The sequence below is a fragment of the Kryptolebias marmoratus genome, linkage group LG2, assembly GCF_001649575.2.
Source record: "Kryptolebias marmoratus isolate JLee-2015 linkage group LG2, ASM164957v2, whole genome shotgun sequence".
Taxonomy (NCBI): Eukaryota; Metazoa; Chordata; class Actinopteri; order Cyprinodontiformes; family Rivulidae; genus Kryptolebias; species Kryptolebias marmoratus.
In genome coordinates, this window is record NC_051431.1 from 6,009,324 (window position 1) to 6,034,544 (window position 25,221).

Below are 25,221 nucleotides of genomic sequence, written 5' to 3' on the forward strand. Positions count from 1 at the left end.
AAATAATAAAACAGCCTGTTGAAACAGACCATGCAGATATATAGTACCTGTGGCCATCTGTGCTCCCTGTGGTGCAGATCTAAAACTTGGAAACAGACTTCAGGACTTGTGCTAGGGGCCTGTCTGATTTCCCCAGTTTGCCTTCTGTCTTCTGTCCTTCAAACTCTTCATCTCTTTGTTTTTCTCTTTTTTTTTTTTTTTTTTTTTTTTTTTTTTTTTTGACAAGACTGACTTTTTAAGTTTTTTCAGCTGGATTTTCAGCTCTTCCTCTTTCTCGTCTCTATGCCAGCTCCCTCTCAGCTGGCCATACAGTTGACTGAAATCCCCTATTTAACAAGTTTCTATAGGACTACATTTCAGTTTTCATTCTGTTTTAAAGTCCATACAGGTCTCCTTTTATGTAAAGCTCAGTAGGCTGCATGCCTTGCCATGTCATGCTGTTTTCCTACCTAAAATATGTGGTTGTGTGGCTATAATTCTTCCTTCCCTTTGATAGCTTATATAAACACTGTAATTTAGCTTTCCAGCGTTGCTGTACAGCATTGCTAAAGGGGGACCATGAATTACTGACAAGCACGTAGCCGGCTGACCTGGAATCATGACTCAAACATGGAAAAATATCAACATGTTCCATAAGCGGATGAACCAACACAAATTAAACATATCATGTTCAGAAGCTCAATACTGTAATTTACAAATTGTATTTAATGTGAGCCTACAAGTCTGTAAAACAAAACATGGGTAAAAAATACCAAGTAAAATATCCAGAAAAATATTCTGATGGCCAGAGTCCTGCAGAGCTTTATTAGGTCCTCCTTCCTCTCATTTGGAAGGGTTCCCACAAGGGTCTAAAGTGGGTTTCCCTCCTCCTCTCAAAATTGCCCTCGGAGAGTCAGAGAGTTCAGAAGGAACTGATGTTCGAACAAGGGCCCCTACCGTGAGAAAGCCCACTCAGAACTTCCACAATTAGAGCTAAGAACCACCCCAAAGGATGCTAGTCCTAATTAACAACATCAAAGAACAGCCGAAGGACTTTGACAGGAGCGTTGCAAACGTTTGTGCATTATGAATGAGTTACAGGTCGCCTTACAACACATGATATGACCTGGTCTAAATGATAGTTCTAACAGATTGGAGTCATCCCAGCCTTTCTCACATTTGTGGTTAGCACTGTTGCCTCACAGCAAGAAGGTCCTGGGTTGGACCTGGGGTCTTTCTGTGTGGAGTTTGCATGTTCTTCTCGTGTTTGCATGGGTTTTCTCCGGACACTCCGGCTTTCTCCCTCAGTATAAAAACATGCATGTTAGGCTGCCCTCAGGTCCAGGCCTCCCTTAAAAAAGAGATCTGATATCTCAATGGGATTTCCCTGGTTAAATAAAGGTTAATAAATAAACCACAGACTGGATACATAAAATGCAGTACCATTAAAAGACAAGTTGCATTCAGATGGTCACACAGAGGATGACTGTTAAAGCTCAGAGACCAACACAGGAACTGAAAGAACATTGTCTTTTACACTTGGGTAAGTTTTTCCAGCTAATAGAAGGTAATATCTATTTCTACCAGAGGAGGGCAGCAAAGTGCTGAATTTTGAATGCCACAAAAGGATAAACTTGTGTACTTATGCAAAACATTGGCAAAAATAAGTAAAGGTTGAGCCCTAATACTATTGCAAACTTCCTTATCATGTATTTTGTTTTATCAGGGGGTGAAAACAATCATTTCTCTAAAAATATAACATTAATCTTTGAATCATTTTCTTTCAGGTACAAATATTGTCAGTGTTAACATACAGTTTTTGATCTATCTGTCATGATTAGGCCAATAAGGCCTCTTCCAGGGTGATTTTTTCAAGTGTATAATACTGAAGGCCAATGAAATTCTCCAAGTTAATGTGTGACTTTCCATTCCTGTACCAGTGCAGCTGAGGCATTCCTGAAATCTGCACTTAGTAAATGATTAGCTGTGAACATGTGGCAGCTGTCAGATATTCTGTGTAGGAAGTACACTGATTCACACACACGACATACAGCTTTACACGTAGACCACGAGCTCAGTCTGCACTGCACCAAAAGAAGGAATCTAATGAGGAACTCTTTGGATATGACCTTTATTTCCAGAAGCAGGTTGGACTCAACCAGTTTGGGCCTGGCTGTGATAAGATTCTTCAATCAGTTACTCATTCTTCATCAGCGAGGCTGGAAATTACAAACAACCACACTGAGCAGAGATGCACAGCTAAAACTGCATGATGTAGACAAATCCACACTGGAATTTAACAATTTATCAGTGAAAATGTATTGAAATAAAATATTCCACTGTGTGTTTTTGTGTGTATCACAACATTTGGTTGAACTAAACCTTCAGATTTTATTTTTTAGAACAGCCTCTACAAAACACTTTTTGGAGAGTTTAACCTGTAATGCATCTGTATCTCTCTTTGTATCCCACTCAAAAACTGTTTTTAATTATGTAAAGTAAAACATAACACCCATTTATCCACATTGTTTAAGTCTCTCGTTCTTTAGCTTTACTTCATGTGAACAGATCTGCATCAACATCCCTAAATAATTTGTTCTGTCTTTCTTGATCAAATGCACCACATGTTCCAGCAGACAGCTGATGATTACAGCAGTCCTCAGAAGAGAGAAGTCATGAGAAGAAGAGGACAGAGTCTAACTGTTCTTCGCTTTGAAGAACCTCTTTACTGTTACAGCCTTTCAAAAGAGAGAACACTGCAAGCTCCTTTCCAGTGGTGCTTTCAAACAATAACTAATACTATTCAGAAGGACAAACAAAACAGCTTTTCCTCTTAACAGGATGAAATGTTCCTCTCTACTTAAAATTGGTGAAAAGCACATTATCCCCCTCAGGCTTTGTCCAGATGCTTTAAATGATCAGCGACTTGGAAAAAAAAAAAGAACCAAAAAGTAAACATTGGAGAAATGATGCCCCCAAAAGTGCTGAATGTTAGCCTTGAACATAAATAGGCAAATACACTGAAACCAATTCACATAAGAAGAAAAAAAAACATTAGTGCATATGGTCCATCAGGGTCCTTCCAAATACTCTGGGCCTGAACTGTTTGCTTCAAAACTGACTCCACATGTAAAGTGTCACAGAGTAAGGACAAATGTGTCTGACTGCTTAATAACTCACATGCTTTCCTGCTATGGCATTAAAAGGCTTCATATACTGAACTAAAAATATAAATGCGGGGGGACCCACCCATTGGGAGGGTCTGGGGGTCTTGGGTGTGAAGATGCCGGATGTCTCAACCATTGAAAAGGAGTGGACTAATATTCCACAGACCACAATCAACAACCTGATCAACTCTATGCGGAGGAGATGTGTTGCACTGCATGAGGCAAATGGTGGTCACACCAGACACTGACTGTTTTTTTAACCCCATTCCCCAGACCCCCCCAATACAGTAAATGTAAACTGCACATTTTTAGAGTGGTCTTTTATTGTGTCCAGCCAGACACACCTGATCAATAATCATGCTGTCTAAGCAGCATCTTGATATGCCACACGGGAGGTGGATAGATTATCTTGCAAAGGAGAAGTGCTCACTAGCAGATTTACACAAATTTGTGAACAATATTTGAGAGAAAAAGGCCTATTGTGTACACAGAAAAAGTCTTAGATATTTGGGTTCAGCTCATGAAAAATGGGAGCAAAAAAGAAAAGTGTTGCGTTAATATTTTTGTTAAGTATTTGAATCTATGACACAAAGCAAATCACAAACATACACATACTTGGCATTAGTAACCTATGTCATTTGACAGCAAATATGATATCCATATATACAAATCTAACAAGGTTGAGTCAAGTCACCTGGAAGGGCTTTTCTTTGTTAAAAACATTTTGTCTTTTATCTAAAAACTACTTCAGTCTGAGGAGCTGCAAGCAAACCCAGTCTTAAAAGCAACACCTTTGCATAGTGAATCAACCTGTTGCTGGTGACTCCCACAACTAGTTGTTCACATGCAAAAGGAGGACCATCCTCCTAATACTTATTGTTAGGGCCCTGATGGCTGCTTGCTCTTCACAGAGGGCTGAGTGATACTCACAATAACAGCATCATAAAAAGGTGACAGTTGGACACGGAGGCCTCCTCCCTGTTTAACGACTGACAGGACTCCTCTTGAACCAGCATACCGCTCTAACAAGGATGTGCACATCTTTTTCCCTGAAAGAGGGACCACTGGCCTGCAGATGAGAGCAAACTGCAGAGTCCTGGCCTGATGATTTTGCTCTTCTATGCTGGGCCATCCTTTTGGCCCTTTGTTTCCCCGATGTATAACTGACAGTCCTCCTGGCGCTTAACAGCATACACAATATTACTCTGTGCCAGGGGACTGGATCTTTGGGATGAACCAGTCTTAGCCATAATGTATTTTGGGGTTTCAAGGTTACCGGAACGCCATATTTAGAAAATAAATGTCTCAGTTTCAGGGTCTGGGTTTTGGGTTCTCCTTTTCACCAAGTGGCTGGCTGGAGCCCCAAACAGGACCTGGATTATTGAGCATGCATTAGGATATATGGGCTGAATAACTTTTCTTTTTTTATTATTACAGTGATGATCTTCCTGACTGGCCTAAGGTTAAGAGGTCATAAAGAAGGACCGTAGATAAGTTCCACTGGACAGAGTTTCTTGTAGAACAACAGCCTCTCAGTGAAGAGAACACACTGAGCCATCAATCTTTTAGTGTTGTTGTATCTTTCACCTGATTTGGATTTCCATAAAAAGGGGATTAAGTTTCCAGACGTTTTTTTTTTTTTTGCAAAACAGGAACACTTAGACAAATCCACAATGGCCTGTGAATTCCTCAATTGTCAAATTTTTGCTGTAGTCTGAATAATATAGGGTTGTTTCATAAACAACCACAGATTTTACAGACAGTACTTGGTCTTTGAACATGAATGTGTGAAAATTATCGTGTTTATATATATATATCAAACACATCAAGTTTTTTTGTGAATACTGGAATGGCCTGAACAGTGATTAGCTGAGGCAGACAATTCAGAGACCTAAAACTACACAGCTCACCTTCAAAAGTAATAACATATGGAAAATTCCTATTTCAATGAAGGATATTTTAAGAAATAGACATTTCTCTACATTTCTTAAAAACAGGCTTCACTTACGTAGCAAATCAAACAATGTCTGTGTATCTTCCTTTTACTTTGTTTAGTTCCTCACATTGAGACCCATCGGTAAGACTGTTGGTACAGTAAGACCTTGAGGATTCTTTTATCTAATCCAGCACGTTGTCAGTGTTTACAGTAAACACACACACACACACAAACACGCTCTGGTGGCCCTGACTTGTCATCAAATCAGAAATATGACTAAGACCAAACAGGCATCCCTGGAACTTGCAGAGGTGAGTATTCCTACCGCCATGGCCACCACTCACTTTCAACTTGCAAAATCAACAGGCCCCTCCAGCTGGAATGCTAAAGTCACTGCAATGACACAAGCTCAGCTCTGACTCTGTCCAATCAGCGTATCAAAATACAAAAATCAATGTTAACTGTTGCAGTTCAAACAATGTACATATTAATAGGTATATCACGCTGCCCTCCAAGGAGAAGAAACAAGGACAAAAAATTTAGCAAAACGTTGTAGTACAAAAAACTAATAACTTAATAAAGTACCACTACTGTAACTACAAAAAATAGATAAGAAAATTAGGTAAAACTACAGACAACAGTTTAAAGCCTTTACTTGAGGTTGATATGAAACTTTCAGAATTTTGTGTGAGAAATTTTTCAAGATGTCTGAAAATAGTTGTGTAATCAATGTGTGAAAGAAATTTGTTTCAGTGAAACAAATGAATCCATTAAGAGTTTTATAATGTAATTTACAGAGAAATAAATATGTGATTTGTGTTTATTAATTAAAGTTCAATTCCAAAAGATATTGTAGAAAAAAAATTGGTAGCAATAGAAATCCACACAGATAAACAAAAAGAAATAGCTCACTTTTCATCATGTTATTCCACTTGTCGTTTCTGATTGACATCAGAATTTGACCTCCAGGTTCTAGTACTCATGAAAACATGTCCAAGAAGGATGGATTTAAACAGAAAAACTTAGAAAAGCCTGATTCCCAACCTAAGGACCAAACCAAAAGAGCTGTCACTTCTGTCTGAACATCTCTGAACACCACACGTCTCTCGTACCTCCAGCAATCCTCTTCAGAAGCTGCTGCCTGGCGATGATTCTGCCCAGCCTGTAGCCAGATCGTCTGTGGTGATGATCCATTCGCAGATAGATATCCTGAGTTTCAGGGGTCATACTGCTCAGATACTCACTGCCTGTGGACTCTGGAGGCTCCCAAAACATAGCTGCTATACTTTACCCCAACCAAGCGCCCAATGCACCCAGATACATATACACAGAGTCACACAACAGAAAACTTTACATACATGCGCAAAAAGCCTGGAGTGAACTGAAAGGGACAGCACAGCAGAGCACAGGGGGAGGAGAGCCAACACTTCACTCCTCACAGGCCATGTGACCATACGGAGGCCAATGGCAAGGAAGCAGTGGGAGTACGGCCCACCTCACTGAGCTGAATCCAAAGTCTGTGTGAATGCTTGTCAGCCTCCCCCTGCTCTGGAGGGAAATATAAATACCACTGGAATGCCTATGAACTGAGTAAGGGGAGCAGGAGTAGATGATGCAGGGTGTGGGAGGGCTTGGAAAAATAGTGGCTTTTGGCCTTGCCCTGCAACACAGAACAACTCTTCTGCTGTTGCTGGTGACACAGGTGCCAAATTTACTGGACGAGGGTGCCACTTTAGAGAAAACTGGGGAGGTGGGAGGAAGAGAGGAGCTGTTTTCTTGGTTGGAGAATGCTAATTTCTACTCCCCCACCCCCACCACACTATTTCTACTTACAGTGGCAGGAAGCTGTCTCAGTGGGTCACCTCGATGTGTCTACGACTCAGCAGGGAAAACAGCTTTTGGGCTAAATATACAAACAACCTCAGTCCTGTTTAGTAAAAAAAAAAAAAAAAAAAAAAAAAGTTTTTTTTTGTTGCCATGATGGCAATTTTTTTCCTTCTGACATAAAAAAAGCTCTGTTCTCATTCCATTCTATTTACATAATGTAATAACCACTGAACGCTCAGAATAGACGATTCGTGTAGACAGAAGGGTTCAGGGTGTTTTCCTCTTTTGGACTGAGACAAAGTGGTTTAAGGTCAATGAGGTTTGAACTCAGTGGGTTTTGAAAAACATTATAGCAAGGAAGTTTTAAAAGTTACATAACAACAGGAATTTTTTTTTTAAATTGAATTCACAAACTCAGAATTTGCTTGGAGCATAAAATCTAATTTGGATGCAGCTCAAATATTTAAACCTAGTTATAAATTAAAGGCCTAGCATTCCTTGACGTTATGTAAATCGCCCACCACCTTTCATGTCAGTGTTTTAGGCTGACATCGTCTTATAATGAGAAATGACAAAGTTACAGTGATTTAGCCAAGGCTTGTATATAACAATATGAACAATCTTATGTGATAATGCGATATCTTGCATGTTAGCAGTTAGAGTATGTGTTGTGAATAACTATCAGCTACTACCACCCCAAATTTTAACTCAATATCAGTACAATTCATTAAGCTATAACCGTTTTTGTGTTGGTTAAGGTTAATTAGCTGTGGCAGTCATCCCAAATTGAGTTTACTCTAAGTTGATCAGTTGTAGATGTAAATCCAAAAATTGCCTTCTGAGAATTTCTCTAAAATCTGTCCAGTGGTTCATCAGATATTTTGGTAACACACATAGTTGACTTTCCAGGTTAATCCCAATGTTTTAAGTAAAGATGTTACACAATGTGTAGCGCTTGGTGTTGGGCACAACTCTCAGCTTCTATCACAAGAATTTTTAGACCAATATCTGTAAAATTAGCTGAGTTATGGCTATTCCATCTGTATGGTTTCTTAACTGTGGCGGCCATCTTGAATCAATGTGACTCCAGAAGTTAATGAGTTGCAGATGAACCTCCAGTAATTATTGTCTGAGAATTTCATTAAAATTTGTTCAGTTGTTCACGAGGTATGTTCCAAACACTAGAGACAAACAATTACACATGAACACACAAACATGGACAAAAACATTATTGCCTTTCTCCTTCAGGGTGGGCAACAAAAAATCAAAGATGAATCTGGCACAATTAAAACTACTCAAGTTGTTAATTTATGCTCAGACTAAAACTTATGTTCCTCGGATTTAAAAGTCGCCTGTCTCAGCTGATTATTAGCATGACAGAACAATCTTTTTTCCTCTTGAAATAAAGTCCACATCTACCACACCACACTCCTTGAGCCCATTCTGGCCACAGTATACAAGCTGGCCTGTTTAGTAGAAGCACGGCGCCATACACGTGAGTGGAGCCCAAACGGGCAAGCAACCAAGTTAAACACAGCCCCTGTCTGTTCCTCTCCCTGGCTGGCAAAATCCACCCCAGCTTAAGCTCACAAAGCCCACAATTCAACAGCACACTTCAGAGCCTGCTGCACATTTTCATAAACTTCTCTTGGGTTTAATGGCCCTCCCCACACCCTCAAGTTGAGTGGTTTTAATAAAAGACTGTTGCTCTTAGAAGGTGATGGCGTGGCTCTTTTCAGATAGTTCCATCAGGTGGTGACTCATGTTTTACTCACACACAAATACCTGCAGTCATTTATTTAATAAAAGGATCACTTAAGTAAGGCATCAGATGCAAAAAAAAAAACAACAAAAAGAAAATGAGCGTAGGTGTGTCAGGAACAGTGTCAGCTTCGTGAATCAATTTCTGTTTTACACTTCCTTCCTTGTCTAGACAAGTGCATCAAGCATATCACGTTACAGAATCAATCACCCACAAGTAGCATCGTAATGAGAGAGATTAAAGGTGACACAGGCTCTGTCTGCATTCAAATAGCTCATTGGGGATTGTGGAGGAGCTCAAAGCTCTTCGGTGTGTGCCGCATGCCATAAAGAAATGACTGTGGTCTGTCCTTAGAGGGAGGGCTGTGACTCGAGCCCTTATCAGACGTGTAACAGCACGCCTGTGTCTGGGTTTCAGAGCTCAGCTACGACACAGCATGGCAGCGGGAATCCAGACTCACACTGCACTCACACAAATACATACCAAGGCAATGTGAGGGGCAGTTTCAAATGTTTGTCATAATGAAGGTAGGGGGGAAAAAATAGATGTGAAAGATTGTTTCCTTTTTTTCTGAACTGTAATTGGATTTAACATCAAACCCAATTTGTGTCAACATTTTCATTAGTATACAGCGCCTAAGATGTAATGCAGTCTTTTATTGCAGCTGGAGCCTTCAATAGTTTCCACTCAGCCTCAGCAAGGTGTGATTATGAAGGGGAAACTTGTATTCATCCTGAGGCCCAGTTGTGGCAGTAGAGACAGCTGTGATGTGGTTTAATTCTGCAGCAGACACATGTAATCTGCACTGGACAGCCCCGGTTCCACTGTGGCCATGTTTCCTGTGGTTAAAGCCTTAAGAATAACTGGTGTGACACAAGCTTTCCAAATCATGAGCCATTGAATGTCTTTGAGCTTGGGTCTGGTTGCAAATTGTACTTTACTGTTGCAGGATTAGTGGCATGAATGTGTTTGTATAAAAATACACTGCAAAACAAAATTCCAAAATAGAAATAGAATCAGAAATTCAAATATTACAAAAAGTGAAGCTAAAAAGAAAATGTTGTGATGTTCAACGCAAAGATTGATTCAGCAGCTCATTTCAATGTCAGCAGTTGGTAGGAAAAAGTGACCCACCGAAACCTGAATGCAGATTCAACTATAAGTTTCAGTAGCATCAGCTAAGGCTGAATATGAAGAAAACACATTTATTTTCAAATGATAGAAAGACAATGTTTACTGAACGCTTTGCTTACTGGAAATGTGAATCAAAACTCATCAGCCAATCTGTACAAGCATGAAGAAGTGAGATAATTAACTGTAATCACTGATTTTCAAATGTAGACGGGATAAATACTTTCACTGATGTGGGTTTGCATCATACTAGAGGGGAAAAACAATATTATAATATGAAAAAAAAATCTTTCAATGTTAGTTTTGTGTTTTACGTTTTATTTTTCACAGTAGTTTTTTTTTTTTAAATAAAATCAATGAATCAAACAAATGCATGAGGTGAAAGTCTAAGGGAAAAATCTGCACATTGCCGCCTATCTATAAAAACTACAGAAATAACATTTAATCAGCATTTTGTTATTATATTTTAAGTAGATTTCACATAATAATTTATACTCTTAGACTTGAATTTGGTACTTGAAATGTTGTCTCCTTTTAACAGTTTTTTTTTTTACTAGAGTACATATAGCAAGATTCATAAAGATATTATTACTAAAATAAAAGCTACTCTAAGATCAGTATGCCAAAGTATTGATGCAGGCATTCAAGCATCATTTTTATATTTTCCATTGCAGCATTACATTTAGATGCAGTTGTTCAAGCTTGAGGCAGTTTATTGGGGTTAAGATTCAGATCTGATGAGATTTGATTCAGGAACTGAAAACACATTTTTATTTGTATAATGGAAAACTATAATGTCCCTTTTTCCAGTCAAAATTTCCTGAGTAATAGATACATAAAACTCTTGAATTATGTCATGTAAAAACTTGATTGCCCTTTTTTTATACAGAACATTACTTTCACAAAGAACAGCATATCTGAAAGACTAAAATAGACCACTATGGCCACTGTATGCAATGCTCATAATACTATGAGGATAATGCATTTTATAGCTGGAACATGTCCTTAGGTACAACTTTAAATTTGTTTTAAAAAAATGATTGGCTAAATAAAAAAACAAAATAGCCTGGGTGGTAACTGTCCAAAAACTGCAACTTCAATCTTTCAGATGCTGGTATTTTAGGTGTGGGGGAGTGAGCAATGCTTCATTTAAGATCAAACTATTACACTGTGAATAAATATAAAAAATAGCAATATATGCTTATCTAAATAGACTGTGACAGCTCACATCCATCACTTTCCTCTTGAAATTAGACTGAAACTAACTTTAATAAAGTTCACTAAACCTTTACCATTTTCCTACACTTAATGACTCACAGTTAGAGTAAAATACAGAATAATTTCAAATATCTGAAAAATAGAATGGACATTTTAGTCAGTATGTAAGTAAGCTGGAGTCTGTGCTTTGGCAGAAAGATTTTATGGAGCTCTCTCGCTCTGACTCTCTGAGACAGCAGCCATCCATCAGGTTTTAGCAATAAATGGGTCACCTTCTGCAAAGTGACACACATGAATTTATTTTTTGGTTGGCTACATTTGTCTCTGATGAGCCAGAAATCAGCCATTAGAGGCCTAAAAATGAACTAAAATCTGTAAACATTTAAAGTTTTCCTTTCTGATTTCATCAGCATCTGTTCTGAAACAGATGTTTCCTAAAAATCACAACATGCAGCTGACACTAATTTTTTTTTTTTTTTTTTTTTTGCCACATGCTTAACCCAAGAAAAAAAGGAAATCTATAGGGTCAAGGTTGCAAGAATGCACTGTTCACTTTTAAAAACACAGTGTTAGCTACTCAGACATCACAACACTCAGCTGCAGCAGCACTGATGTGCCCCAGCAGGCTGCACGGCTGAGCCAAGCTCACGTCAAACTTTATACACACGATGCACGACTCTGTGGGAAAGTTGAAACAGGAGCTCCAAATCAACTTAAAAAAAAGAATAAGAAAAAAAAAGAGCACAGCAGTGAGGTATAGTATCACATAAAACATCTGGTCTCTATTAGAATGACTTCAGCGAGCGTGATGAAGACCGAGCTGTTTTGTAATTCATGTGGTGTTCCCACATGAGGTGCTGCTGTTGTCAGGTCACTGCATCTTGTGGTCGACTTAAGCAACTGCACAAATGATTACACCGCACCTAAAAGATATCGATTTCACCTTTTCGGCAACAGGCTTCTAGATCTTCATTTCTATTCATTTCAACCCAAAGTAGGTGTTTCACAAAAAACATAATAATAATCTGACTATGTGTCATATTGTCATTGTGACTTTATAAAGTAATTTTCTTGCTCGTTTTGATTTGATTTGATCATTTTGTTACTGTTGTTGTTGTTGTTGTTGTTGACTAATGTCATTAGGTATGGCAGCCATCTTAATATGGATTGTCCCTAAAAGTAAATCAGCTATGATTACACATCCAAGAATTAACTTCTGATAGATTCACTAAAATCTGTCCAGTGGTTCATGAGATACTTTGCTAACAGGCAAACATGGCTGACTCCATTAGTTAATGCTAGAGTTTTAGGCAAAGGTCTTGTGCAATGAGTATCACTTAGGGTTTGTGTTGTAAATGACCCTCAGCTGCAACCATCCTGGATTTTAGCACAATATCTGTTTTATTAACCGAATTGTATCTATTGTTGTGTTTTTTAAGGTGAGTAAGGTAAGGTAAGATCCATCCAGTGATTTATGAGATATTTTGCTAACAGGTTAACTCCAAATAGTTAACCCCTTTAAAGGCAAAATTTTAAGCAAAGATCTTGTGCAATTTAGTAGCACAGGATATGTGTCTCAGCTACATCCTATTAATGTTTAGGTCAGTAGATGTAAAATTGACGAATTGGGTTGAGTCCAAAAGTTAATCAGTTGTAGAGGTACATTCATTGATTACCTTCATTAAAATTTGTTCTGCGGTCCACCATGAGATATTTTGCTAACAGACAAACGAGTACACAATCAGCAGGCAAGTATTGATAAAATAAACAAACAACTGAAGATAAAATTGGTCTGAACTACCAAAAAAAAGTGATTAAAAAGTTACAGTAAAGTGAGAAGCCATGACAAGAATCTGAAATATAACATAAATATAAATATAACCTGAAATATTCTATGAACAATTTTATCACGTAAAGTGGTAAAACTTTTGACTTTTTAAACAAATCTGTGTGCTATCTGAAGCAATTTTATAACAGCACCATGACAAATCAACAAGACAAATTTATTAATTTTCTTCTTTTTCGTTTGGCTTCAATTCATCTAATATCACCCATTAGCGCCCCCCAGCGGTATCATAAAGCATATCATTTCGTGAAACAAATCTTGCTTTACAAGCAGCACTGTAAACAGGCAAGATTTCTCCGCACGTGCTGTGAAAAGAGTAACACCTGCTCACGAGACAGTGTGTGCAGAACCATCAGTTCTGCACAAGTTATTATTATTAATAATAATAATAAAACCACGCTGCAGGTCTAAAATTTAATTCAAAGCATAAAATAGTTTTAACTGCATATTTTAGGATTCTTTATCATTTCCTCCTGCATATGTTTTTTCTGTCGCCATGAAAACCTACAGGCTAAACTTCAAAATATTGTGAGAAAATTCAATTTAGGCAAATTATTACAGAATAAAATAAGTTTTTTGTCTGTAAACTTAATTAATTTTGATCTCATGACGTTTAGACAAATGAAAAAGCTTGTTGCACATGAAGGTTTTCTCCTACTCTTCCCTGCTCCCGCAGCGGCTCCAGCGGCTCCGAGGGCCCCAGGGGCCCCAGGGGCTGCCTGCAGCGGGTTACTGACCTGCCAGCCTCCGCTCTCTGACATTCTTCCAGAGTAAATCCCAGGCTTTGGATGTGGAGCTCCGCAGCTGCTCGCTGAAGGACCGCCGGAGATTCAGTTTCGCTGAGTTTCTTTTAGAAGTCATCTCAAAACCTGAACTCTGACATAATAAAATCCTCTTGTTCCCACACAAATCTTTTCAAGTCTCTGACAAAAAGAAAAAGAAAAGACTTTCTCCCGGCTACAAGACTTTTTTTTTTTTCTACAAGAGCAGCAAACTTCTCATTCTTGGTGTCCGGTCTCCCAAAGAGTTTGTGAACATGTTGAAATAAATAACTATTTTTCTCAAGTTTGGATACAGGAAACCAATAAAACGAATGAAAGTGAAGAAGTGTCAGTGAAGCACTGAGACAGGCTCTCCACACTGCCCACCAGATGTGCGTGTTTGCCTTTGCGTTTGTGTGTGAAGTGATTCACACACAGCAAGCGAGACGGTGGTGGTGCGTTCACGGGCTGCAACAATCGTGGGAATTACCGTCTCGACACATCTAGGTGCAACAAACGGTAAAAGAAACAGCTTACCGATAAAAACTAGGTAAGGGAGACCTTGAAGGAACAACACAAGATATTATGACGCTATTTTTTAAATATATAAATCAACCACAACTGAACTAAAGTTATTGTTTGATTTTGGGATGGATGCCACTCATTATGTGACCCAGCAGTCACATTTCCTGCAGTGTCTCCGCCATTATTTATTCTGAAGTAAACAGAAACAGCATTTCTTAGAGATTCTCCAACAAATAGGATATGCAATACCAGAGCATATATAAGCTAAATTTTTCTAGGCTTTTTAACCGCTTGAATATAGAACTTAAATTAGGACTAAGAGCTGTACAATGAGTACCTGAATGCATCATAAGCTTGAAGCTACTCAGCAGCACACTTCTACAAATACTGTGATCTGTTCAAATGAAATTATTTACATACTCTATATGTAATCACTTTATCCAGTTAAAATCTTTGTCATCATAAATCCAAAGACATTATTGGTTGATATAAAAAAAACAGCAAGACTGGAATAATTCTTTATTTTCTCTGTCTAAAATCAGTAAAAATGGGGAAAGAGTAATAAAAAGTCATAGCTTAATAACAGGTATTGAGCTAAAACTAGATGTGGTAGTAACAGAATCATTCTCAGCCCATACTCAGAGTGACTGTACGATATCTGTTTTTAAAACTTTGCCATTAGCTATTGCAGTCAGCTGTGTTGGTCTGTTAGCAAAATATCTGATGAACAGCTGAACAGATTTTATTGAAACTTTCAGTAAGTAATGTCCAGGTGTCCATCTATAACTCATTAACTTTTGGAGACAACTCAATTCAAGATGGCCACCGCAGCTAATCAACCTTGCCCAACACAAAAATGGCTACTTCGTCAAACTTACAGATAATATGTAAAGTTTATGTGGTTGTAACAGAGTCATCCTAAACACATTCTCGGAGCAATAACACATCTTGTGAAATCACACATACTGTCCTCTACAAGGTCTGACTAAACCAGCTTTAACTCTGTCCATTCTTAGCATAGGATGAGCTTAGTTTAAATCTTTGGCATAAAAGGTGGCGGTACATGTGCATTCCTTTAAGGAATGCTAGGCCTTTAATTTGAAGAAACTTTTATTATACAGAACAGACAATGACCTCTTTTTTGACTGTTAAGATTTTAACCTAATTACACGTCAGAAATAGGTTGTACGTTTGAAAACTTAATGAGAGTTCAGCAAGTTCTCTCCAGGTAGGTTGGAGTGGGTCACCTCTTTATCTGAAGCATGGATTCAATTTCAGGACCATTTACCTTTGTTATTGCAGAAACCTGCGCAACCGATGCTGAACAAAAGAAGACCTTGGCTCATGCCTAAAGAATAAACATCATCCGTTTTTCTCTAAAGCTGCTGCTGCGGCTGCCTGCAGGACAACAGCTACAACAATCATTCCACCAGATTTATTTTAGGAATTTTTTCGTATTATTGTGTGCCCAGTCAGGCGGTGCATGACCCTAGAGCAGTGATATCATATCAGCTGAAAACATTGTGTGGGCACCAGCTGAGATTACTGTTATAATAGGTTGAAATCCATGCTAAACCCACGGAGTGGCTGCGTAAAGACCGACAGTTTCTCAGACAAACAAACCTCTGATGACATCAGTTTTCCATCTCAGTAGAAATCACCTTATTTCAATAAGTAAACAGACCCTGTTTGCCTCAGAGTAGGACAGATGATTTATGCAATATAGCAAAGAACATGATGAGATGTCCCAGTACTGAACTATTTATGAAGGGCTAACTTTGTGTTTTCCCTTTCAAAATTGCAATTTTTGCCCTCAGGAAATCTTAAAAACTGCACATAATGTTCTGACTATATCCGACACAAAACTATACTGTAGATGATTATATGTTTTTTTTGTGAAGCAAAGCCCTAAAATTGTCTCAGCTGCTGTGAATAAATGAAACTATTTTCAAAGTGTGACAACTTTTTATCTGGATCCAAGTGATTTAGTCACTGATAGTCACAAGATTCATAAATGTGGGAGAAAATTTTTTGCATTCTTGGGCATTTGAGTGTGGACTAACAAAAAATAGTATGTTGAATTTTAAAGCTTAGACTAAAAGTAGGCACAGAGATAGATTTTTGGAGAACATTTGATCCAGTACTTTTTCAGTAAAAATAAGGATTAATCTGAGTCAAGCATCTTGTTGGTGGAATAAAAACCCGGGAACCAAAAGAGGAAAAGCTGAATGCTAGCAGCTAAATTTTAGCAATATAACACCAATATAATAAAAGTCATTTGTAAATCTAGAAAAAAAAAAAAAAAAAAAAACAATTGAAAGACCTAGCATTCCTTCAATTTAGTTCAATTCGGTTTAAATATATAGTGCCAAGTCACATTAAAAGTCATCTCAGGGCACTGTACAAAAACATTCACATATATTATCAAAAGCCAATTAGTAAAAGTTATCTATCTAAGGAAGCCAGCAGATTGCGTTGAATCTTTACTTTGTTGCAGTCTCCCATCCTGAGCAGCACATTGGCAACAGTGGAAAAGGAAAAACTCCCTTTTAACAGAAAGAAACCTCCAGCAGAACCAGGCTCAGGATGAGCGGCCATCTGCTTCGAGCAGCTGGAGCTTGAGAGGATTCAATACGCCTTTTAATGTCAGACTTTTATAAGATCACCTTATGTTGAGAAATAAAGTTGAAGCAATTATGGTCAAATCTTGAAAGCAACATTGTGCTCAATCTCGTGCAAAATGTTATGTGATCTTGCATGATCTGCTCTTGAAGTATGTGTTGTGAATGACTCTCAGCTACTACCACATCAAATTTTACTTTAATATTGGTTATAAATGACAAAGCTGTAGCCATTTTTATGTAGGCTAAGGTCGAATGGCATCCTTAATTGGGTTAAGTTTAAATGTTAATAAATTGTAATGATGCTCAGCCAACAATTACTTTTTGAGTTTCATTAAAAATTGTGTAGTGAGTCATGAGATATTTTCTTAACAAACTTTGTTTGTTAAGAAAGATAGTACCACACCAATTTTTAGCTTAATATCTGTGAAATTGACTGAGTTATATCCATTTTTGTGTTTGCTAGACTCTTTAGCTGTGGCGGCCATCTTGAATCACATTGACTCTAAAAGTTAATCAGTTTTAGAAGTTCATCTAAGGATTACTTTCTTGGATTTTTATTCAAAATCCCTCCATTATTAGATATTTTGCTAATAGTACAGACAAACACACACCCCACACACACGCACAGAGCTTACAAGCCAAGAACATTTCTGCAGGGTTGGATAACTGCATTGGCTCTTTCAGTGGCCTCCCAGATTTCCCCACACAAACCACAGGGATTGCAGATGTTGCAGGGAGGCACAAAATCTCCTCCTACAACAGGCCATCAGCCCTTGCCTCCGCATCCTCGAGTTGACGAAGCGCGTGGCACGACTCACACCAAACCCTGTGTCTTTCTGCAGTCAAGCAAGGCCTACGGTGGCCATGCTACCGGAGATTTACATAGCTGTGCTCTTCTACCTGTACCCTGATAACAAAAAACAGCATGCTGTTGAAAGAGGTTCTGTCCTGGGGCAGTGTACCACTGCAGCTTTCTTGTGGTTTAAGACCTTATTAAACAACCTGGCTCAATAATCAAAGAACAATAGCATGCAGAGGTAGGAGACTTCCTGTATCCTGTCTCTGCTGAAGCACTAACACAGCTTGTTTGTGTCTTAGTTTTAAAATAATTCCTGTGCTGTCCTTTGATGAGTTTTGATAAACACTGTTGACAATAGACTTTGGTTATAGTTAGCTGCACACACATATATAAAACAGTGGCTCAGTTGAAGACTGACTGTTTTCCAATTTAAATTAAAAAAAATAATAAATGGACAGTCCTTTTTCCCCATTCTTGAGCAAAGCTAGACAATATTTGATGCTGATGTGATATAGTTATGAGCTTGACTGGCATAAGAAATACCAGAAAAGGACATGGATTAGAGGAAAGAGAAGCCTTCAGAAGAAAATTAAGTTGTGTTGTGAAGAGAATCAGTGGGGCACTAAGCTGGAGCGTTCCTGACATTAGCTATCGATGGTGCTTACAGTACTTCAAAGTTTGTTATTACATATTAGATCATAAGAAAAATAGAGCTGGTCAAATACTTGCTGAGGTAGGTTATTAGTTCGACCACATGCTGGTTTGAGACTCGGAGTTTGCATGACAGTACCAGAGACTTTAAAGATAGTGAGGGAAGGTCAAAAAGAGGAAAATAAAAGACAAACGGTAACATTAAAAAACAATACTTGTCATGCATATTTTTGGGCTTTGTCAAGCAACATTTTTCATTTTTCTTTACTGTTGAGTCCCTGGCCTTGGACTCTGATGTCCTGCCTGACTGCAGTGAAACACTATCTGCTATCAATTTCCAACAATTCTGCATCTAGAACTCTGTCAAATTTTAGTGTCCTTAATCTTCTTATATAAAATGAGCAATAAATATTGTCTTAACCAATGCAAAATGCATCTAGGCAGGAAAACAAGCTCTGTTATTCCTTTTAGGGCAGGTAAAAAGCAGCTTTATCACAACTAGAGAAATTATGAATGCAGAGTGTTGATTGACTTTGTAGAAATTTGTTGAAGAATAAACTGCTTAATTGAGTTATTAGCTAAAGCAGAATCTGTAATCGTTAAAACAATAGCTTAAAGCTAAAATTATCAAAAATATAACTGAAAAGTAATTTAAAAAGTACAAAAGTTAATAATAAAAGTCAAAGCACACTATTCCTGACTGAGCCAATCATTTTGATATATGAATGGTAAAAATACCACAAAGTATGCATAAGTACATAAAGAAGAAACTATAAAAAAAAGTAACTTTTTTGAAAAAACATATCCTTGCAAAATATTGTTTTCTAAACTTTGCAAACTGGACATCCTGCTCGTTGTCCTGTAAATACCATATTTATGCAGAACATTTAGTATTTTGAAAATGATGAGTTGGACCTTAAGGCCACTGGATTCATATGTGTGATGCATATAAACAGGATTTTATAGTATATAACACATTTGACACTAGAGAGAAAACTACAAGCACATATAGGGGTAATTTCAAGCAGCTGTTGTTTTTCTGCTTTGGTCTTGGTCAGACTCTTAACTTCGGTTTCTCTCTGGGAACAATTTGCTGGAAACATAAACATCAACTTCCTGTTTGAACTTGCTTCTTATTGACTTATGTCATCCCTCAGTATATAATAAAATGTTGTTTATGCGGCGTTATCTTGTCAGTTGTATTTATTGGTGATCGTAGTGATTGCCATGAAGCTGAACAAATCCTTATGTGCATTTTACATAATCAGAAAGCAGATGGGAGTCAGCTTTTGGTAAAGAAAAAAAAAACAGATGCAAATAAAGCTTTAAAAAGACTTAAAATCAATTAAGTAGAGTTTATTTTACATCTGTGAGAATTAAAAGAAAAGAAATGGGGTGAAATGTAACTCTGTGATTAAATCCTTGTTGCTCTAATACAAACCAGGTGCAGGACAGTGGTTGAAATAGTTTCCCATGGATTTTTTTGTGGGCAACGCAGCTTTAACAGATTTAGAACGGACAGCATTACATGCTTTGTCATTCCATTAAACAATGGCAATGTACATTCTTGACATGACAGTTATTGCTCTTGTAAATGTTTTTTACCCAAATTTTGACCATTGGAAACTCTAACTTTAACCTAAGTTTGTGATAGTGACAAAAAAATTCATTTCTTTTTTATCATTGTTTTGTTTTAGCTTACTTAATTTTACAATTTAATACAATAAATTAAATTATTTAAAAAAAAACAATCTGCAGAACAGGACAAAAACCTGATAAATATGAAATTTGAAAACAGTTGTGATGTAATTTATCACTTTTTTAGTGGTAATGAGCAACTCTCACTAAAGGAAAAACCATGATGCTATAATTGACGTCCCGCTAAGAAAACAGAATTAGTGGCCACTTTAATGCATTGGGACCAAAGTCAGCCCCTCCTTTCACAACCACATCATCTAAAGCCAGATATACACCACATGTGTGGCTCCTCTGGAAAAATGAACTCGACTTGGGAATATACGGTCAGGAAATTTATAGCACATGCATAGGACGAGCCCTCAGGGGCCGGGATAGAGGTGGAGGGGAGATCTTCTGGCTCCCTGCTCCACAATCCTTGTTTCCATTAGGCTGGGAAGTGCAGTCTCCCAGACATTTCAAGGGGGTCTGGTGTAAGACCTTCTGGCCAAAAGCATGACCCATTCATGGAGGAGAAATCTGTTTCCTCACATCTTGGGTTTTCCCCCCAGCAGCTAAGGGACAAGCATTCCAGATCAGTCATTGGACACGGATGGAGGCAGTGCACACTTACAAAGTCTGGAATGTAGATAACTTGCACATAAGTAAATATCTGTTTATCTGTGTGTGTTTATCAAAGACAGGGAAAGAGAGATGAGAAAGAACAGATGACAAATAGACCAGAAAGGGTGCCAGTTTTTCAGGGAAAACCAGGGTTTCTTAAAGCCAGCTGGCCAAAACAAACACATGAATGAGTCAATGAAACAAAAACATTCTCAAACTAACTGATGTTTCCTTTCCCTACATCTGCTGTTACTTCTATTGCCAAGGACTATGTCATTGTCCAGTCAATATGCTCCTCACACTCATGTTTGTCTTTATTGGAGTGTTATTTTCTTTTTAGTAGTAATGTGTTAAGGCATGATGATGGGCTGGATTTACCTGTCTGATGTAGTAGTAATATCTAAAATATTTTTAACAACAAATTTTGTTTTATACTAATACCTGTTGACTTTCATGCCTAAATAAATAAAGACATGAAAGTCAACAAGCACGAGCAGGGAATTTGGCACAATGGGTATTTGGTATGGGAAAATGTGGGGCTCAGGGTTCAAACCATGGTGCAGCCAACCTCCAAGCAACCTTGGTTGCATAATGAGTGAGAAATATAGAAATGATGACATGGTGGGTCACCCTAATTAACAAGGTCCACGTCAGATGTTGGGGAACCAGGACATCCTGGTGAGAAATGAACTACTGGAACAAAATATCTGTAGACAAGGGCAAAGAAGTCAATACTGTTGGAATAATGTAGAAGCAAACCTAGAGGGAGGGGCTATAAAGAAAGGATGTAGGAAGTGGGAACTACAGAACTCTTAATACCAAACATCCAGAAACACACAGAAACAACTTAATCCAATTACTCCATTCTGCCATTTGGAAATAAAATAACCAATAAGTAATATATATATATATATATATATATATATATATATATATATATATATATATATATATATATATATATATATATATATATAATTTACATGCGACAGCCGAGAGCTGGGACAAACTGTTAAATTCTGTCACTTCACATTTGCAGTTATATGCTCTTACACAGAATACACATTTCCCTGAAACTGGATTGCATCCTCACACAGCTGCCCATGTCTTCTTCTGCTTAGTTTACAAATCCCAGGCCTAAATTCCTGAACTGTCACACACACACACACACACACACACACACACACACACACAAATGCACACACACACTCACAGAAATCACCTTGGTCTTTTTAAGGAAGTTGTGTGCCCTGAAGGCTTTTACTGGCTGTTTCATTTCCAAATGGCAGAACAAAGTAACTGGGAATCAGAACCATAAACTTGTTTCCTCTCATTGCAGAACATAAAATTAGTAGATAGTTTCTGTTCAAATAGCAGTGTAAAAACACAATGCACAGTGGATAGATGATTTATTCCTGGCAATAAATCATGCACCGAGATCATGGAAATTGTTGAGCACAATGATCTCATAACGACCTTGAAGGGATCATTAAAAGAAACGCTTTAACTACAATAAGTTTGATGGAAATCGTTAAAGATTTCAGAGGTTTTTCAGATTGTTCTCTGATGTTTTCTCAATCTTGACAAATTACTGTATATGCAAAGAAAAGTCCAGAAATACAACCAAGCTTCTATTTTTTCCCCCTTCTTTTCGTTTTCCCTGTCAAACAGCCAAACTGGCCTCTGCACTCAGGAAACCGCAAGTCATTTTCCATCTTTCCATGTGTGGAATTTTTCATGCACTCGCCATGCCAACAGCACTCTTTATAGTCCAACTGCATGTACAAATTTTAAATTTAGAGCATGATGTCATGGATCTGGCACCTGTTCCTGAACAGATAGATGGGGAACAAATATAATGGCAAAATCCCATGAAAATGATTTTGACTGCAGTTTTAAATCAAGATGGTTCACATTCTCCAGGTCTTGTCTTTTTACAGCCAATACAGAAAAAAAAGAATCTGATGGGGGGAAAAAGTGCTTTGCTGCAACTTTCTCTTTCATGCTCTATTGACACAAATCCCAACAAAACTTCAAATTAAACAAGCAAATAAAGAAAATACAAAATAACTGAGAAACTTTTCATTAAATTAGAAAAATGTTTTTAATGTTATTTTTCTGCCTTCAGTTTTGTTTTGTGTCCTCAAAAATGTTATGTGTATGGAAATGGTATGCTGTGGGTTTTGTTGCTGCATTATTTCTCTTGACTGTGATGTCTCCTAAAAATCATAAATTTGAATTTTCTTTCACAAAATATGTTATCCCAACAATAATCAAAACAGTCTAATGGTTGAAGAGTGAATTATTGCAGACCTGCAAGTGAAACGATTCCATACATGTGGCCAAATAACAAAAATAACCATATGATGGGGCAGCAGATATTGCTTTACTTCTTTAGTCAGAGATTCTAGACAATTTTAGATTTGCTCCCAAACAATAAATTAAGAATAAGATGGTTAAGTGTTTTGTTTTCATAATGTCTGACTTTGACATTCCATATACATTTACACCTACATAGATTGATTTTCTTTGCACCCTATTCTCCTATGTTTTAACACACTTTGAATTTTTACCATTAAAACAAAACAAAATAAAATCTTCATAATAAAACCAGCAGTGAGGTCAGAATCTCACACATCTCAAAACATCCAAAGCTACATCTATCTTGATTATTGACCTCACCGGCTTCTTCTATATACTGATCCAGCGTCAGATAACGTCATCTGTTCCTAACTTGTTGCCATGAAGAATCTAGGATGTGTACAATATAGTCTCTAACAAGCCTCCAGAGAGCGACCGAGACTGCAGCTGTTGGAGGTCACAGTCAGCCTCCACCAGCAGTGACCCTGAGTGAGACTGAAGTTCTGGACTCAGAGAACAGCTGAGAAATGTGCAGGAGGCCAAATAAAGATAAGACAACACCACTGCCACACAGATATTATGTAATACCCACTGGTGCTGGTGATATATAGGAGCACTGTGCACAAAAGGGCCAACAGTAAAATCAAATCAGCAGAGCTGGATTCTCACATTGACTGGTTTCATACAGTCAAGGTCAAAGTAAGGCTGGTAAACTGTTGCAGTTTGATTGTCCAGATTATCTAACTTACTGCAGCCTGCTTTATTTCACACATCGTCACTGTAACCCTCTACAGAACGAATCTGATGGGAAAATACATAAAGACTTGGCTTAATAGAACATTTTTGACCTAGCTGACTTCTCTCCCCTGTTTGCAATGACTCTAAATCACCAGAATAAAACTAAATAAAACTAAATATATTCAGTTCTGTTCTACTTAAAACAAATGTCATATATAACCTACTCACAAAATATAATAATAATAATAATAATAATAATAATAATAATAATAATAATAATAATAGTAGTTAATGTCATTATCACTGGGGTATTTACTATAAAACATACATGCTTTATAGTAAATATTTTAATAAAGGTTTGGTTAAAACAACAATGTACAATTTTGATATACAATGGTAATTAAAGGACCTGACCTCGATGTAACTATTTTGGGTTTAGATTCACCCCCCACTGGTCCATAAAGACCCAGCAGAACTTGCCATTCAATAAATATTAATCCTTCTTGAACTCATTTCTATTAATGAAAACTCCTTGAGGAGCAAAGGGCCTCACCTTGTACTCATACTTACCAAAATATTGCATATATGTGTGCTGATACATTGATATTAACATGGTCCTGGGTCCTTTTTGTCATTAGAAAAGTTTCACATTCCTGTTTACTTTCCCTCACCTTTGCCACCACCAAAGAAGATTCTTTCAGAACCAAAACATGTGGGTTGATTAGACAGCACATAAATTACATAAATAAAAGAAGGGAGGCTGTTTTTAGTGCTCAACCACAAGCTAACATGTTACACTCACCATAAAGATAAAAAAAACTAAATTGAAATACTTAAAACATTTTTGTTTCCATGTTTTCTGCAACTTTTCTTTTGAAGTCATTCACACCAAGGTGGGAAGAAAATGGGGATTTACGCTTCTTCCCTTATAAATACAAAGAGGGATTCACAGCATTTCCTCTTTGTTTTATTTCTAATCAGCAACAAGAGATTTCCACATTGAATGTAGATTAGCTTATTTATTCAGGGTGAAGATCTGTGCAAATGCACACAGCCTGGTTGAAACCTCAGAGGCCAAGAGGGAAGCCTCAGCCTGACAGTTCTGGGCCACAGAGCACTGTTCAGACTGCACGTGGGTTATTTTCCCTTCGATTGGCATTTAGAAAGAAGATGTTTATCATAACAAAGCACATGAGCTTTTATTTATGCAAGTTAAAATTCATTCAGTTCTTTACAACTGCTTCTTGTGGGGATCCAGTCATCCATTCTGTTTGTCTAAGCTTTTGGATGAAATGAGTCAGACATATTACATTTACCGAATGCACATTATCAATGAGTAAATACTGCGAAACCTCAGGTATGCCCATTATAAAATTTACATTTTAACCAAACAAATTAGCGCAGATTCATATGGGGCGCCGTTTGTAAATGAGCTTGTGCTCAAAATTCATGCCTAAATTTTGTCACATTTAGCTTCAAACACTGTTTAAAAATGTAGTGTGGATTTTCTGATGTCACCTTTTACAACATTTAGCTAGTTAAATGTAATTGTTACAGCTACATGCTAAATATAAATCTAAATCCTAAATGTTAAATCT

General features: G+C 37.5%; 1 protein-coding gene across 4 annotated transcripts in view; it reads right to left on the reverse strand.

Moving 5' to 3' along the window:
- stard13b (StAR-related lipid transfer (START) domain containing 13b) overlaps positions 1-25,221 on the reverse strand; it is a 58,199-nt gene that overhangs the window by 18,504 nt on the left and 14,474 nt on the right. The window contains exon 1 of one of the 4 annotated variants that reach the window (XM_017416324.3): positions 13,604-14,031. The exons of 2 other annotated variants lie outside the window; for them this stretch is intronic. In XM_017416324.3, coding sequence (XP_017271813.1) covers positions 13,604-13,727 — 124 coding nt within the window. In that variant the 5' untranslated portion in view covers positions 13,728-14,031. Of the gene's footprint in view, positions 1-6,194; positions 6,455-13,603; positions 14,032-25,221 lie in introns of those variants that run through there. One more of the 4 variants, XM_017416323.3, reaches the window with a different exon arrangement.